Source organism: Orcinus orca, chromosome 5 (genome assembly GCF_937001465.1).
Source record: "Orcinus orca chromosome 5, mOrcOrc1.1, whole genome shotgun sequence".
Classification (NCBI taxonomy): Eukaryota; Metazoa; Chordata; class Mammalia; order Artiodactyla; family Delphinidae; genus Orcinus; species Orcinus orca.
Window position 1 is genome coordinate 137,972,292 of NC_064563.1, and position 18,524 is coordinate 137,990,815.

Genomic DNA, 18,524 nt, shown 5'->3' on the forward strand with positions numbered 1-18,524 from the left:
TCTTCTCAGTCGTCGCCTCCATTCTTTTTCTGAGGTCATGGATCATTTTTACTGTCATTATTCTGAATTCTTTTTCTGGAAGTTTGCCTATCTCCACTTCATTTAGTTGTTTTTCTGGGGTTTTATCTTGTTCCTTCAACTGGTACATAGTCCTCTGCCTTTTCATTTTGTCTGTCTTTCTGTGAATGTGGCTTTCATTCCACAGGCTTCAGGACTGTAGTTCTTCTTGTTTCTGCTTTCTGCCCTCTCGTGGATGAGGCTATATAAGAGGCTTGTGCAAGGGACTGGTGGTGGGTAGAGCTGGGTATTGTTCTGGTAGGCAGGGCTCAGTAAAACTTTAATCTGCTTTTCTGCTGATGGGTGGGGCTGAGTTCCCTTCCTGTTGGTTGTTTGGCCTGAGGCGACCCATCGCTGGAGCCTACAGGCTCTTTGGTGGGGCTAATGTCAGACTCTGGGAGGGCTCATGCCAAGGAGTACTTCCCAGAACTTCTGCTGCCAGTGTCCTTGTCCCCGGGGTGAGCCACAGCCACCCCCAGCCTCTGCAGGAGACCCTCTAACACTAGCAGGTAGGTCTGGTTCAGTCTCCTATGGGGTCACTGCTCCTTCCTCCTTGGTCCTGATGTGCACACTACTTTGTGTGTGCCCTCCAAGAGTGGAGTCTCTTTTTCCCCCAGTCCTGTTGAAGTCCTGCAATCAAATCCCGCTAGCCTTCAAAGTCTGATTCTCTAGGAATTCCTCCTCCCGTTGCCGGACCCCCAGGTTGGGAAGCCTGACGTGGGGCTCAGAACCTTCACTCCAGTGGGTGGACTTTTGTGGTATAAGTGTGCTCCAGTTTGTGAGTCACCCACTCAGCAGTCATTGGATTTGATTTTATTGTGATTGCTCCCCTCCTACCATCTCATTGCAGCTTCTCAGTTGTCTTTGGATGTGAGGTATCTTTTTTGGTGAGTTTCAGTGTCTTCCTGTTGATGATTGTTCAGCAGTTAGTTGCGATTCCCGTGCTCTGGCAAGAGGGAGTGCGCGCACGTCCTTCTACTCCGTCATCTTGAACCCCAGTGGGTACTTCTTTATACTTTATGTAACATCACTTCACATAATACATTTATTTTTGAGTGTTTCTAAGACCAAATGAAGGAGAAACACTCACAGTTTTTTAATTAAATGATTCTGTGCCACTTGCATAGCAATAGAACAACTGTCTTTAGTAAACTTGAAAATGAGCCATATTTCTCAGGGCAAAAAATGGGATCTTCTTGAGTATTCAATTTGTGAAGCATATTGCTTTTGAAATACTTTGGCTGTATGCCACAGATGTTTTATGGTGCAAATATCTTAATTCTTTAGGGGAAATAAGTGACTTTTCCCCCTTGGTTGAAGGAAGAAATTTAAAAACAAGCTGATTTTCATTAATCTTAACTAATATAAGACAGAGTCTTTATTTGCCAATAATTTTCTTATTGTGGTTTATAATCTGTGTTTGATCCAACACCCCTTTGAGAGTCAAATAAAAGCTATGTGCCTTCTCAGCAAGAAAAATGCCAGTATACTCCAGTTTGCATGTAATTTCATAGTGTTCACAGAGCCAAAGTTTTTTCATAGATCCTGGATAAGAAACTCTGCTTTATCTTAGAATTCTGTAGATATTATTGGTGGACAAAATCTTATTTTAATTTATATATACTATGCATTTTATAGGAGTTTTATTTTTCCTATATATTTATTTGTAGCTAAAACTTACTGAATGCATGCTTATTTCTTATTTATTAAGAAAGTCACCATACTTTATTAGGAGTTAATATTAAGCTATTGTTCAGTATATCTAGTGTAAAACATATACCCTTGAGTAGAACTCAGAAGAAAGGTCAACAAAGTTGTACACTCAATACCATATTGCTAGATAAATATACAGCCAATAAATAAATATGTGATTGTAGAGTTACTTATTTTAGAAAAAAGTAAGTTAATTTGAGGAAGAGCTACAAGTGAGATACTTAGTTTTGAATGGCAGTAATTTCTTATTTGTTCTGCTTATCTTAGTTATAATAGAGAAATAACCGTGACAAGATTTAACAGAATTTGCAGGGTCACTTACATCAGGCTGATCACCAGGAGAGTTGATACGATTTGTGTGGGGAAGTTTTTCTTAGCTACTTCTCCCAATAGTTCTCTTATTTCCTAAGTAAATAAAAAAATTAATAAAACACCAGATTTATTTGTCACCTGGAAAATGTTTTCCCTGAAAGAATTAAAAGGCAACTTGTAAATAACTATACTTATACTTGAATTTCTTAAACGGTATTGAAAAGGAATGAAGGAACAGGGCAGCCCTCAGCTCCCATGTGAAAGGACCCGTTGCTCCTTGTCATGCACAGAAAAGCAAGTTGTTAGCTAGTTTTTAGTTTATATTCCTTCATTCTATAGATTGCCATCTCAGAAGTTCAGCTTTAAAAAAAAAAAAGTAATCAACTGAGGAATCATACATTTCCTGCTTATTTTAGTTCATGCCATCTTAAACTCCCAAGTCCAAGGAAAGAGAGGAAAACCCAGAATGCCTTACTATTCATAGCATCTTGATTTTCTTACACTTGATTGTGTATCTCAGCAGTATTTGACTTGGGTGAAGGAAATGACAGAAAAACTTTGCAGTCTTCAAATCTGGATCAGAAGATGTCAGAGCCTTCTGTTACCTCATTTGACATCTGTTATTTTATGGCTCCTGCAAGCTCCATTTCCTTGGAGGTACTTGAAACTGCAGCTTATTTAGACAGTTTCGAAGACAGGTTCAGCTTATCCTCCAATTCTCTTATACTAAAAAATAAGTGTGCTTTAAATTTTTAAAAATATCTTCCTTCATGTATTTGAAACATTTAAAAATTGTTTTCAAACTCTCATTAGCGTGATTTTTTTCCTATAGATGCTTTAAGTTTATTTCTTATTGCTTTTCATTTTATAGTCCCTCATAATATGTTGCTAGCTTTATTTCCATCTGTCTTGACTTTGTATCTGGTAATTATTGATCTATAAATTAATATCCAATTACTAGAGCCCAATATAGAAAGGAAATATGCAGTATAATTCTTTGTTAAAATGAAAAATCTTCATTTGTGCCCCGGTCTACCTGATGCATTGGTACATCATGGCTGGTGTCCATTCTAACTGGCCAGCTCTTGTGCAGTAAGTATGTGTTGTTAAGTGTCTTGAATATCACTATGCCTAAAATACATTTTTCCTGGATGAAGTAAGAATTTTTCTGTTTTAATATACAATCAGATTCATCCTCTGTCATTTCTTTTTTTTAAAAAAATATTTATTTATGGCTGCACTGGGTCTTCGTTGCTGCACACGGGCTTTCTCTAGATGTGGCGAGCGGGGGCTACTCTTTGTTGTGGTGTGCAGGCTTCTCATTGCAGTGGCTTCTCTTGTTGCGGAGCACAGACTCTAGGTGTGCGGGCTCAGTAGTTGTGGCGCACAGGCTTAGTTGCTCCACGGCATATGGGATCTTCCTGGACCAGGGCTTGAACCCGTGTCTCCTGCATTGACAGGTGGATTCTTAACCACTGCGCCACCAGGCAAGTCCCCTCCTCTGTCATTTCTTACTCTTTTGTATTTAATTTCAGCTTAGAATTATTTTGCTTACTGGTTATACCTTTTTAGTTTATGTAATAAGAATAAAATCCTAAATAAAAGAGACACAGATAAATAGAGAATAAATTTTTATGGTGATGAACAATGTCTAACAATTTAACAGGTCTTAAAACTAAAAACTAAAGATTCTCTACTCTGATTTAGCTTGTGGTGCATATCAGGGACCTGAGATTAAAATCCTGGTACCTTTTTTTCTGAACCTACTTGAGAATTTTGTGCAGTTGAAGATGAAATTTGAAAATAGGAAAAAAAGTAAATTTTCATCACTTCTTACCCTTCTTTTTAAAGGGTCTCAGCCATTGGGTCAGTGACAGAGTGGGCCATCCCTGTCTATGCAGAGGCAGACTTTTGACTTCCTCTCTTAGGACATATAGAGTTTCGATTAATAGCATTCCATTGCAGTTTTCCTTTTCACGTAGATATTAACTTGAACCAAGAGTGCGAATAACTCTAACAGAAATTGACCCTTATTTTCCATTTGTCTCTGAAATATCAAATCCCAGATATTAACCAGATTTTTTATTCATGTTTTTAGAGATTACTATTTATGCTTGATTCCAAATTACTATGAAAAGCAATACTGCTGAACTTTTAGCACATTAAAGTTTTACATCCCATGGTATAGCAGTGAGAAAGATGATGAAAAATGGAATTCTTTTTTTGTGATGTTGATTTTTGTCTCTTAGAACTGTAAACAGACCAAAGCGTCATCATTATGTTCCAGTTTCCATTCTTGGCCTTCCATGGCCCCTCTATAGCTAAACTCCTGTCTCAAGTACGCGTCATAATTTGGAAGTCACATGCCCATGGCTGCAGCCACAGGGAATAGTCCTTCAGTTTGTGCCTTACAAAATTGTGTCTTCCTGCTGCATCCTGTCTGGTTATTCCCAGGCTCATCTGCTGGGTTCTCTACTGAAGCCCCTTCCTTCTTTCCTTCCTTCCCCCTCTTCAAGTACCTCCTTCTCTCCAGTCCTTCCTCCTTGCCCAGTACCTGCTCCCCCTAACCTCCTGATCTCCAGTTAAACTTTTTCTCATATCGCATTGATCCCTTTTAGGACCTCTCAATGTCACTTATGGTATACAGAATGCTTGTTACATACATTCTAACTTTATCTTAAGAACGGTCTAGCTAGTAGGAAAAGGTTAGCCTCACTTTAGGGCATTTCTCTAGGAATAAGTGCATTTTAACACTGATCTTCTTCAGACAATCTCTCTACCTTTGATGTCTGATCTGTGAATGAAATCTAAAGGTAGAAATAAGGCAGGAAGAAACCTACCCATCTGGACTTACCAGTGAGCAAATCAAGAGAAGACAGGGCAGGCCTTAGTTCTTTTTTTTTTTTTTTTTTTTGCGGTACGCGGGCCTCTCACTGTTGTGGCCTCTCCCGTTGTGGAGCGCAGGCTCCGGACACGCAGGCTCAGCGGTCATGGCTCACGGGCCCAGCCGCTGCGCGGCATATGGGATCTTCCCGGAACAGGGCACGAACCCGTGTCCCCTGCGTCGGCAGGCGGACTCTCAACCACTGCGCCATCAGGGAAGCCCAGGCCTTAGTTCTTAAATCTCACCATATAGACCCCTTGGCTGCCCCCCTAGTTAGCCAGACCAAGAAGTCAACTGGAACTTTACTCTTGGTTCTACTGGACACTTTGACTTGTCTGATTTATTGTTAACACAAGTAAGAAGAGATTTGGTGACTGAATCTGTTAGTGACCATTTGATTCCTATGGAATCAGAGGGTTCTCCCCCACCAACAGGCATTTCTTTGTTCTTCATATTTTTGAATGTTTAAACTTCTGACTTGAGTACTTTAAATATCATAAAATACACTTTATTTTCAGTAGCATGCTAAGGAAATTACTGTTATTCCTGTGTTAGTATCAAATGAGGAAATCGGATCCAAAGTGATAATCAAATTATAGCTTTTTACTTTCCATCTGACTGCTGGCTTAGTTTGGGGCAGCTGTCAGCTTCACACATGGTTTTAATAAGAAAAGATGCTTCGGAAGAGGTCTGATTTGAAGAAAAATATACCCTGGGGGGAGACTCAAAGTTGTGGAGGAGAAGGATGTCGTTTTGTTTCAAAGCAGCATATCATAAGAAGGAGGTGAGGTTGTAATGGTTTAGTGGAGCAAGTGTATGAAGAAGTGTGTACATCTTCAAAGCCAGTGGAGGTTGGTGTTGATTATTATCAAAAGAATCTTAAGATTCCATTCATGATCATCACCGTGTCTCAAAATTGGTTGAGTTCCATTATTGTTGCTGAGCCCTGAGCAGTATAGATTTTCTAATGCTCGTCCCTAGCAAGCTCCTTCTAAAGCACCTCATGGACCATGGTGCAGTGTGTTATGGCTCACTAAAATATGATCTCAGACAGCTTCTGGAGATCAGTCATGTCAAAATGTAGGGTAAATGTAGAGTAATTAGATCAGTCATGTCAAAATGTAGAGTAAAAAGTTAATGTTTTTCAAACCTGAAGCATTATGTCCTACATGTCTGGGCTTCCCCACTATGAAATGTTGCATGCTGATAAACAGTGGAAATGTCTATCAGCGCATGTCATTACATGAACTGTTTCTTGATCATTTATAGGAACTAAGAGAAATACATAATAAGCAGCAGCTACAGAAACAGAAGTCCATAGAGGCTGAACGACTGAAACAGAAAGAACAAGAGCGAAAGATCATAGAATTAGAAAAACAAAAAGGAGAAGCCCAAAGGTGAGTCTTTTCAGTGGATTGTGGACCCTTCTGGAAGGAACTTTGAGTATTTACTATTCTTTGCGGGGCTTCTCCAAGTTCTTACTGCACCAGAAAGAGCCTTCAGTCTTTAATGTGTGTGTGGGCACATGTATATATAAATCTTTGCATGTATAAGTACCCCCCAAAGTTTTTGGTTGGTGCCCAGAGCTCTCTCAGGCTACGACTATGTAGATAAATGTAATTATACAAGAAATTGGGACACTTGGTATGCTTGTTTGCATGCCAATGACCAAAATACGTTTCCAGTTCACAGCCTTTTAATAACAGTGGCCATCAGAGTCCTGGGTTTCAAATCAAAGTCCCTGAGCTCAGTGGCCACACAGGGTTTCTCCAGTGAGACAGAAAGTATACCACGCCATCTTCTTTCTTCTTTTTTTTTAACTGCAAATGAAACTCGAGTACAAAAGGAGAAAATTTGCTGTTGCTGCTGCTGCTTAGGACACAGACACATTTTTGTTTGAATATTTATGTCTGTAGTCTTTTATTTGTAACCTTTTGTAGTAAATTGTAGAAATTTATTGTTTCCCTTTTGATGTGTCTGATTTTGTTATCAGATATTTGCTTTTTAAACTACAAATTGATTTTAGACTCCCAAGAAACAAAAGTGACCAAATATCCCAATGATATAGTGTAAATTATAAAAATTGGTTATTGAAATTAGACTAAAAAGATGAAGAAACTCATACTTTAGGCAAGTCACTGACTTTTACTGGCCTGAGTTCAGTTTAACTGCCAGGGTGCACATTTTTTTTTTTTAACATTTATTTATTTATTTATTTATTTTAATTTCATTTTTGGCTGCATCAGGTCTTAGTTGTGGCATGTGGGATCTTCGTTGCAGTGCACGGGCTTTTCTCTAGTTGTGGCGTGCGGCGTCCAGAGCGCATGGGCTCTTTAGTTTGCAGCATATGGGCTCTCTAGTTGAGGCAAGCGGGCTCAGTAGTTGTGGCACATGGGCTTAGTTGCCCCACGGCATGTGGTATGTTAGTTCCCCAACCAGGGATCAAACCCGAATCCCCTGCATTGGAAGATGGATTCTTTACCACTGGACCACCGGGGAAGTCCCCAGGGTGCACTTCTGCAGCACTTTTTATTATGGGTACATATTGTATTTTGCATTTGGTGTTTTGGTCTTTTTTATCATGCCAGTGGGTAGGTAGGGTTTCAAACCAATTTAGAGGACTATTTTATGGTTCTTTTGGTGGAAGGAGGTAGGTCTAGGATTATGTCCCAGGGATTAATTCCTTGGATATGTTGATTAACTCCATCATTTTCTTATCTTCGAAGTTTATTATTCACAATACACTGCACCAAAGTTTCACTTTCCTACAGAGTAGAAATACACATAGAGTGTCATGATATAAAAGTTTAAATTTTCTGCTTACAATTGTATGATAAATAGTACCCAAAATTTAACTTCAGAAATTACGTGGTTATATGCTTTTATAAATGGTGGCCTTTATTGGTGGAATATGTTAAGCAAATTTTATTTGTTGTTATGAATAACAATTAACATTCCTACCCCTCCAAAAAATGTCTTTTATGCTTTCTTAAAAGATGTTTTGAAAATTGTAAGTGAAATGCTTGATTTAAATTGAAAAGAATTCTACTGCAGTAAAGCTTCATGTTTATACAGAGTAGAAATAAATATAATATTTTTTTAATGGAGAATAAAAGTTTTATTTGTTTATATCATGTTCCCTTAGCAGTTTCCTAGTTCCAGGAGATGACCTTTGTGCGTTAGCCATGTCACAGGCTAGCGATTCATGCTGTAGACTTTAGAACCAGGCTGCCTGAAGTGGTCCCCAAGCTGGTGTGGCTGTGTGACCTTGGACAAGTCATTCACTCCCTCTGCCTCATTTTCATCTGTAAAATTTGGATGATAATGATAGGACCTACCTACCTAGTGTGAGGGTTAAAGTAGTTAACAAACGTGGAGAACTAGTTATTATTAACATGGTATCATTTATTATTGTACATTAGTTTCTTTCTTTCTTTATTTTGTTGTACCATGTCATAGTTGCAGTGCATGGGCTCCTTAGTTGCGGCAGGCGGGCTCCTTAGCTGTGGCAAGCAAACTCTTAGTTGCGGCATGCCTGTGGGATCTAGTTCCCTGACCAGGGGTCAAACCCAGGCCCCCTGCATTGGGAGCTCAGAGTCTTACCCACTGTGCCACCAGGGAAGTCCCACATTAGTTTCATTTAATGTGTGATCATTTAAAGTGTTTTCTGATTTTCTAAAATATTATGGAATGAGGGAAAAATCATCCCTGATCTTTTCCTATGGATTTCAGGTTGAGGCCATCATATTTTTCAAGGCCTATATTTAATTGCACTTTGTGTCAGCTAGTTTAAAAAACAAAGCAGTCGAATTCAGTAAGATACATAGAAACTGTTGCTTAGTAAGGGTTGGTTACTACCTGAAGGGTTCAAAATAACCTGTTGGTTCCCGCTTCAGTTCTGGGGAGCTACTTGTGTGCGTGTACATACAGTGTGTCCCCTCAGTGATCTAATTGTTCATGGACTTCTTTAAGCAATATTTCATTTGCAGTGCTGGGTATACTTTCTCTTCATGGACGTTATGTTCCTATGTTGTATGGCTTTTATTTTTCTTTGCAATTATATGCCAGTTTTAAAACCGAGAAGTATTTTTGTGATTTTTTCTAATCACTTTATAAGCTAGCTACATCAGGAATTTTCTTTCTGTGTTTTTCTACATCATGTGATTTCATCTCACTCAGAAAGGGAGCCCTGAGAGCCTCTGTTTCATTGATTCCGATCCCTCCATCTGAAGAACAATATCCCTTGGTGTTTAGCATCCCATTGACTAGATGGAGCTCTTTGTGCAAAGAGGCCACACAGCAGTGTTAACTTGGGAGTTGCTTCCCTGCTGTAATCAGGCATTTTGTTGACAGACGAGCTCAGGAAAGGGACCAGCAGTGGCTGGAGCACGTGCAACAAGAAGATGAGCATCAGCGGCCAAGAAAACCCCACGAGGAGGAAAAACTCAAAAGGGAAGAGAGTGTCAAAAAGAAGGAGAGTGAGGAAAAGGGCAAACAGGAAATGCAAGACAAGCTGAGTCGGCTTTTCCATCAACAAGAGCCAGCTAAGCCAGCTGTCCAAGCACCCTGGCCCACCGCAGGTATGAGAGGCCAAAATTATTCTAGCAAATAAGTCCTTTTCTACACCTGAAACTAACACAGCATCGTAAATCAACTATACCCCAATATAAAATAAAAATTAAAAAAAAAAAGTCCTGTTCTCCCAGATCCTCTTGGGAAATATTCACGTCTTATCAGGCTCTATCGTGGCTGTGTTCATAGCAATGAGAACGTCAGCGTCTTTTTTTGGATGGTGCAGCTGTTCATCTTCTAGCATCATCAGATGTCTGTTTAGTTCTCCCCACACCGTGCCAACCTTTGGCATCCAGAAGTCTTTTGCAGACGACAGTGGCATGAAGTTTCATTGCCAAGCCCCATTCATACACCTGTATTCCAAATGGAGGTCGTAACCCTTCCTGCTTCTCTGTTTTGTTATGTTCTCTGGGAACTTCAGGGCTGTCTCAAAAGCAGGAAGTGGCACTTCTTCCTCTTGCCTATAGTGACGTGACATTCACTGTCCTCAGTCTGCACTGCGTACAACTGTGTTCTTACCTTTTGAAACGTTTTTTTTTTTTTGCCCTTTGAACATAAGTTACGTCTTTATAAATAACGATAAATGAAAGACTTTGAAATAGCTAGAAAATGTTATCCCTTTTATCAGATGCAAACTAGAATGTATTTTTTAAATTCTTGTGTGGCTGTACGATATTGTAAAGCTTAGGAGATAATACTCAGCTGAGGAAAGTGATGGCCTTTTCCTTTGTTTGGCAAATGACAAATGTTTGTTTCCTGTTTGCACAGCGGGCAGGGATGGGAGTGAGGGTTCAGAGTTGGCCGACACCCTCCCTGCCTCAAGATGCATGCAGTCCAGGGAGAAAGACTGGCAAGCCATCAGATCCACACAGGAGCCTGTGCCATACAAGGACAAAATATATGTTTTAATATTTTTTTTGATCTGAAAATTATTTCACCATGACTTGATATTAAGTTCCTTATGTGTCCTCTTGGTATAAAATGAGGATTTTTTTTCTCCTTTGGTCAGTGGGAAATTATGCACATCATTCAGTTCAAGATGACACAAAGATAGTACTTTCACGGCTTTTCAGAGAAAATAGGTGTGTATCAAAATACTTGCAGCTCTTGGGTAAAAACAGTTCAGAGGGCTGTGAGTAGTTATTAATCAGGATCCAAAATATCCTCTGCTCACGTGCATTTTTAAAAATTTTACTTCATTGAAAAGCTACATGATTTTCATCTAGGGTCTGTCCTTGGTTCATTTTTTTCTCTAGGACGTGTAATTCACCAGGAATTACAATTGAATGATCAATAAGAACGGTTCTTGGTGAAATCAGCACTTATGTTTTACATGACCACATTGAGGGCCTAAAACATCAACCTTTCCATGTCTCTTAATATGGAAAGTTAAAGTTGTGCTTCTTTGCCCCCTCCCCTATGAGTTGGCTGTTTCAAATTTGCATCACATTCGAACTGCTGCATCGTGCTAGACACCCTGCATGGGGGAAAGAGGTCTGGATGCTTTATAGGTGCGCACTGTTGACGCCTAAGCCAGGGAGCAGAGAACAGGGACTTCAGGCAGCCTCACTGCACTCAGCACTGGGATGACCTTGGTTTAGCGTCCACTAATGACCTCTCTGATGGGTTCTAGTTGCTGACATCAGATTTGGCTCTCCTTTGGTTTCAGAACCAAACACATCCTCACTATGTGTTCCAGAAATTCCTTGAGTAGATGTAAATTGTTCAGATGTTAAGATAGGCAGCAGAGGAGATAGATGTCTGTAATTTGGCTTGTGTCATGCATTTGTGTTCCGTGTAACGTTTTATTTTTGTTCCCTTCTCCTTCTTTCCTCGTAAACAGAAAAAGGTCCACTTAGCATTTCTGCACAGGAGAATGTAAAGGTGGTGTATTACCGAGCACTCTATCCCTTTGAGTCCAGAAGTCACGATGAAATCACGATCCAGCCAGGAGATATAGTCATGGTAAGAAAGACTCCAGCGAAAGCGTGCTTTCTGTTCATGGTTAGCATCTGTCCTCTTTTTGTACTTTATTTGACAATTGTAAAATGGTTAGTGAGTGTGAAATCCAGTAAGCCAGCATTTGAGTTTTTGAAGTATAGCCTCACTCTTCTTCCTTTTCTATTAGAATGAAAGTTGGCACTTAAAAACGTATCCCAGCGTCACTTTAAAATAGGATTGTTAAAGAAAATGGGTTCTTAACATAGCCTTGCATAATTTTAAATGTGTAAAGCTCTGGTAATTTTAGAGTTTAGATTACTACTTAGATATTAAAAGTAGTCTTTCAGAAATAGTTTTAAATGCAAAATGCTTGATCATCATTTTCATAGTTGCCACTGATAATTTTTGTATCTTTGGGTCAAAGCATCTTTTTTTCCCTTTGTGTAAACTTTGAATTGTGTGAAGAGTAATGAATTAAATACAGTTAACCTGCTTTCCTACTCTATAAATGAACAGATGAAAGAGTTTAGAACTTTGCTTGTTACAGCTTGTTTAATTATAATAATAATAATCTTATGATTGTAACTAAAACTAGAGTAACCAGTTTAAGAAAGAATAAAGCAATGTGGTTGACCTAAATTATTTCCTAAAAGAAAATAGTAGTTCCTCAATCCAGTTATTAACGTAAGTCTTAGAAGTGGTTAAGCTTTGCATTACTGTTGGCTTTTTTTTTTCTTTTTATTATGGAAATGTTCATAATATTTTTTAAGAACTATGAAAGTTAAGAATTGAGACAAACACACTTCCCATAGTAGGACCCATGTCTTTGAAGTATAAAAGGGTGTCATGCAGTCACTGTAATTACTCATGCATTCATCTTCCATTTATGCATCGTATCTGTATTTAGAGTATGTGATCTTTCATGGGCCAAAATATATAGAAAGAACAGTGTGTTTGGTCCTCAAAGAACTCAATCCCTTCTCCCCTTATTTTCTGATAGCTTTTTCTCTAGTTCTTATGGGCTGGAAATAAGGGAGTCGTGCCCAATGCTCCAGAATTTTTCAAAGTCAACATCTCCCTAACAATAACGAAACCCTCTTCCAGTAATCTCTCTGCCTTCATCCAGCACAGAGTTTTGATTGCTTGGGCACCAGCCTCACTCATTCTTTACAGAAAGAACTGCTGGTTTCTCTCAAGTGTGGACGCACCACACTGCACGTGAATGGTGACCCGGGCCGAGTGTTTCGCAGCTTCTTCCCCATCTTCTTTTTCCTAATGGCCTAAGGCTGCTTTATTCCTCCTGCCTAGTCTTTGAAATATCTTGTGCCTTTTAAAGCAGATTAATTGGAAATTATCTAAATACCATGCAATAGCAGGAATCTAAACATTATGAAGGTACAATGCCATAGCAGAGAAGACCTCATTACAAAGTTGATTTTTATACTGCTTTAAAAAAAAAAAAAAAAGCCTAACATATTTGAAACTGGATTTTGTTGCAACACAAGGTGCAGAAAAGTAATGTTCTCTTCCTGAAATAAGGAAGTGTTACCAAATATTACGATAAGGAAATGTTACAGATGATCTATATTTTAATGAGTATATATTGCTATTTTTTTTGAAACATAGTCTTGTTACAATGGTACTGAGTCCTTTTCCTCAAACTGACTAGTTAACTACCAGCCCACTAGAAGAATAGAGTGTAGATATACCATGAGAATGAAACATTTCATTAAACATGTATTTTGCCTTGCTTTCAAACCTTTGCTTTCCTGGTGGAGGTTAAAGGGGAATGGGTGAGTGCCTTGTGACTGTCAGGAAGTCTGCATCTTATTAAATGTTTTGTTCTCTTAAATCAGTTTAATTCTGTGTAAGTACACATATCTTTGGGTGTTGTCGTGGCAGTAAAAAGATGTTTTGAGTTTGTGTAGTAGGTTGTGCTTAAAATAGAAAATGAAGAAAAAGGTGTAAAAGTTTGTGTTACCAGGTTTCTGTTTGCTAGATTCCATGAAAGGACTAACTTGAAGTTTCCGTATTGGCAAATTATTAGGTCAAGTCTCTCTCTCAGATCATGGACAAAAATAAGTTCCAAGTAGTGTTAAACTTAAAAGTTAAAATTCTTTTTTAAAAGGCTTTTTTTTTCCTTTCTTTTTAAGGAGAATATTGGAATAGTTTTCTAAGAAATGCCTTTCTGAGTTAGAACTAGAAGCCATCAATGACAAATATGGACAGATTTGACAATATTAAAAAATTAAATCCAGTAGATTGCAAAATACATAGGAGACAAAGGGTCACTATCCATATTACATAAAGACTCTGAAAAGTTAATATGAAAGAAACCCACAGCTTTAAAAAGTTGGCTGAGGATATAAAGAGACATATACAGATGAAAAAAGTAAATGATTTTAAAAAAATACAAAAAGGGGCTTCCCTGGTGGCACAGTGGTTGAGAGTCCGCCTGCCAATGCAGGGGACACGGGTTCGTGCCCCGGTCCGGGAGGATCCCACATGCCGCAGAGCGGCTGGACCCGTGAGCCATGGCCGCTGAGCCTGCGCGTCTGGAGCCTGTGCTCCGCAACAGGAGAGGCCACAACAGTGAGAGGCCTGTGTAACGCAAAAAAAAAAAAAAAAAAAAAAAAAAAAAGATGCTTCTTTCTTTGGTGATCAGGAAAATGTAAATATTAAAAATGAGATAGCATATTTCATCTCTCCAGAGAGCAGGTTTAAGAGTTTGATAATATTAAGCTTTGTCAAGAGTGTAGGAATAGGAAAGTGGATACAGTATACATCGTCAGCATGGTTGTATGAATTGGCTAAGCCATTTGGAGGGCAATTTGGCAGTACCTATTCAAATTTAAAATTCTCATTCCCCTTGACCTAGGAATTCTGTTACTCTCCCTCCTCTAGGCTGTTTTTAGCAAGTGCACAAATAATGTGTCCATGGATGTTCACTGCAGCATTGTTGGTAAAAGCAAACAGGGAACAGCCCAGTATCCATCAGTAAGGGAATAGTTTAAATAAATTGTGATACAGCTAAACAATAAATATAATGAAGATGTTTTTAAAAATTACACAGATCTACATATACAAATAAACTCTAGTAAAAAAGCAGAAACAATATGTATAGCATAATTGCATTTGGTTAAATAAAAAGCTCTGTGTGTGTGTATGAATGTTTTTACGTATATAGTTTACAGTCTCGCGGTATAGGCATCAAACTGTTCACAGTGGTTACCACTGGGCAGTTAGAGAGGTGTCTTTCACGTTTAATTCTATGTAATTCTATATTCATGTTTACAAATGTATTAACATTTGTAATTTTTAATGAAACACTAAAGATAAATCCAACTTTGACAACTATTAACAGAGAATGTGTCCCCAGGCCCGGAATGGTGTTTATTTTATCTCAGACATCCCACATATGTTAACGAAGGGGCTGTGCTGTGAGGTATACTGTATTCTCTTGCGGAGGGGACAGCGTTGGTGTCTTCATTTTGTACCACAAGATGCAGCAAGACACCTCAAATGGCATTCTACTGTATTATGTTTGTGAGGCTAATGATCGGTACCCAACAAGTGGAAATGGACATGTAATCGTAGCAGTTTTTTTATTTCATGAAGTTTGCAGTTGAGAAACACGATCATGAAAAATATGCAATAGAGCATTCCTAGCAATCTGTCTTGGTTGAATAATCAGGAGTTCACTTACTTTTGTGGGCACAGTAATCATCGGCTTCTCAGATTTCTCAAACTTCTCTGAAAAGTAGCTAACTATACCTGTTAGATTTTAGAAGTCTAGCAATGTTTTCTGTTTTAATGTAGGCAGTCTTGGAGGGGGCTTTAAAAAATATTTTGTTGTTAAAAAAACTTGATTATCAGCGCAATTTTCTCCAAAAATATTTTTTCATGATTAACAAAAATTAAAGTGGTATTTTATATATCATCCTGTTCTAAATGTTGTTGATAATACAAAAAAATATAAGATAATTCTCCCACTCATATGTTTAAAATCTCTTTAGAAAAATAGGGAGAAACACATGAAAAGGCCATTGTGTGATGAAGTTCCCAATGAATGCTCACTAACTGCTAGGAATGTAAAAGAGGAAAGAAATCAGAGTGAACTAAGGTGCTCAGGGAAGACTTCTGAATGGAAACATCTTAATTGAGTTTGACCTGGACAACTAAGGCTTAGATACTTTGAAAATCTATGGCCTGTCTTCTGATCTGGAGGTCCCAATACCTGGAGGGTGAATAAGTCCAATTTGATATCCACAATGTATTGGAATAGCATAAGAGATTAGGGACTCCCCTGGCAGTCCAGAGGTTAAGACCACACTTCCAATGCAGGGGGCGCAGATTCGATCCCTGGTCAGGGAACTAAGATCCCACATGCCACGCAGCCAGGAAAAAAAAAGAAATTGGAACACCTCTGCTCACTGCCATTTTGTTGAAGTTTATCTTAAGAATACAGGCTGATGATCTACTCAGCTGGTTTTAAATGGTGCAGGGCTGAGTGCATCAATCCTGCTCAGGGACCTTAAAAAAAAAACACAAAAAAACCCCACAACCAATCCAGGGCTCACCCCCAGAGACTGTGGGAACTTTTCATCCATATTTAGGATTCAAAATCTTGTCCAGGTGGTTCTATCAGGGAGTCAGTTTAGGGAACCACTGATCTAACCTAATCTCTTTTCTGTCAGGACTAATCCCAAGTCATTCTGGGAAATATCCTCTTCTTAGAGATATCCAAAAAAGGAGACTTCTTTAGCGGCTGTCAGTCATCAACCCATCAGTTCATTCAGAAAGTTGTTTATCTTCTAATTTAGTGTTTCTTTTGTAACAATTTAAACTCATTCTTTTTTCCTTTTCTTTTCTTGATGGAGAATTGTTTTGGGGTTTTTTGTTTTGTTTTGTTTTGTTTCAATGTAGTCAGTACCTTTTATTTCCTGCCTTTCTTAGATTTCTATAATCTTAACATCTGAGCCATTGCTGTGTTGAGGGATCAGCACATACCTGATTCCAGGGGTGGACCAAATCCAGCCCGTGCCTGTTTTGTAATAAAGTTTTACTGGAACACATTCAGGCGTGTTCATTTACATATTGCTTACAGCTGCTTTTGTGCTACAGCTGCACAGTTCAGTCGCTGCGCAAGTTAAGGAAAATTTTGCCAACCTCTAGATTCGCGCTTTAGAAAACAGTTTTAATATCCTCATCCAGGAGCTTAGGGGGAAACCTTTTACTTCCAAACTAGCAAATGTACGAAACGTGCTTCTCCCTACATTCTGCAGCACATCCCAGGCAGCTGCACTGGTGGGTCTAAGTTGGTACACAGTTTAAACCTGTTTGCTGTCCATGCCCTTTGTCCTGCTTGTGAGGGGAGAGGGAATTTCTGTTACCCTTCTTTGTGACAAGGTCAGAGGCTTTAAAAATCTTAGTGTCACCATGAAGATGGCGGTCATGAAGCATATGAACATTGAGAAAAGAAATATTATTGGGTTTCAGCCACGTGTACTTGAACCTGATACGCTGTGTGCATTTGACTGTTGCATCAGTGCCCTACAGTATGCAGTGCATAATTACTAACAGTTCGTAGACTAGATCTGTAACATATTCCCAGACATTTAAGCAATATTTGGGGTTTGTGCTTCCCACTTTGATGTTTCACTAGAATGACCCCAAATGCTTTGAGGTGTTGCTGTGGGGCTGATTAAATGAAATTGTATTAAGACCAATATTGTTGGGCTTCCCTGGTGGTGCAGTGGTAAAGAATCCACCTGCCAATGCAGGGGACACGGGTTCGAGCTCTGACCCAGGAAGATCCCACATGCTGCGGAGCAACTAAATCCACGAGCCACAACTACTGAGCCTGCATGCCACGACTACTGAAGCCTGCGATGCCTAGAGCCCGTGCTCCGCAACAAGAGAAGCCACCACAATGAGAAGCCCGTGCACCGCAATGAAGAGTAGCCCCCGCTCACTGCAACTAGAGAAAGCCCACGCGCAGCAACGAAGACCCAACGCAGCCAAAAATAAATATAAATCAATTAATTAATTTTTTAAAAAGACCAATATTGTTAATATCAAAATCCCCCTGACTTACAGCCACCGATAGATGAATCTACCCTATGTGTGTATAAGTCCACATTATAGCCAGCCACATTACAAAGAAGTTTGTGTGCTTGACTTTGCTTATTCTATCCTAATTTTATGTCCCGTTTTTCCACAAGGGGATTGGCATTTTGAGTAAAGCTTTTCAAATCCAGGAAGGAATATTTCTCATTTTCATATGAGACCCCTTATGCTTTTTCTAAGTGGATAATTTAATGTTAGGAGGGAATTTTTATTATAACCTCTGAACCTTAAAATTAAATTTTAATTACTCATTAAAATTAATGGATTCATATAAGAATAGATCAAACTAATTGAGATTATTGTTTGTTCAAGTTGACTGATGGATTTCCTTGGTTAAAAGTGAAATACTGATTTCACCATTGCCCTCAAGGATAGCAGAAACTCTTATTTGCAGGGATAAGGAGCTGATGTGGCACCCTCTCCCCTTCCTGAGCACACACAAGCACCTTTCAGTGGTGAAGCCTGCTTTCTGTCATATCAGGGGACAAGGCTGGGTGTGATCAACTAGGGTGTGAGCTAGACCTGCCCATAGGGTGGAACATTTCCTCAGGGCTTCAGATCCAATTCCAGATGTCAACCAAAAGTCTGGTTAACCAGGTAAGACCCATGTCTCAAGGGAATGACAGTGGGTCACAGGACATAATTAGGTAAAGCAGCTGGCATTCAAGGAGGTCCAACTAGCTTAGACCAGTAGGAGTTTGATAGGTCGTGATCAGGGATCACATTCCAGCCCCTACAGGAAGATAGGAAGGCCAACCCCGAGGGCCTAAGGTGCTAGACGGGTTTCTAGAGCAGGGAACTCCCCATAGAGAACCAGAAATCTCTGGTTACCTAAAGTAAACAGGGTCAAATAGAGGCCAGGCTTTTAGAACAGGGCAAAAGAGAACTGCAGTAGAGTCAGACCTGGACAACAGGA

At 39.2% G+C, this 18,524-nt stretch overlaps 1 protein-coding gene across 4 annotated transcripts in view; it reads left to right on the forward strand.

The window, feature by feature from the left end:
* The window catches only part of ITSN1 (intersectin 1), a 239,470-nt gene that overhangs the window by 135,887 nt on the left and 85,059 nt on the right, over window positions 1–18,524 (forward strand). For all 4 annotated transcript variants that reach the window (XM_033418238.2, XM_033418235.2, XM_033418237.2 and 1 more), the window contains 3 exons: window positions 6,236–6,363; window positions 9,320–9,546; window positions 11,382–11,503. In XM_033418238.2, the coding sequence (XP_033274129.1) occupies window positions 6,236–6,363; window positions 9,320–9,546; window positions 11,382–11,503 (477 nt within the window). The remainder of the gene's footprint in view (window positions 1–6,235; window positions 6,364–9,319; window positions 9,547–11,381; window positions 11,504–18,524) is intronic.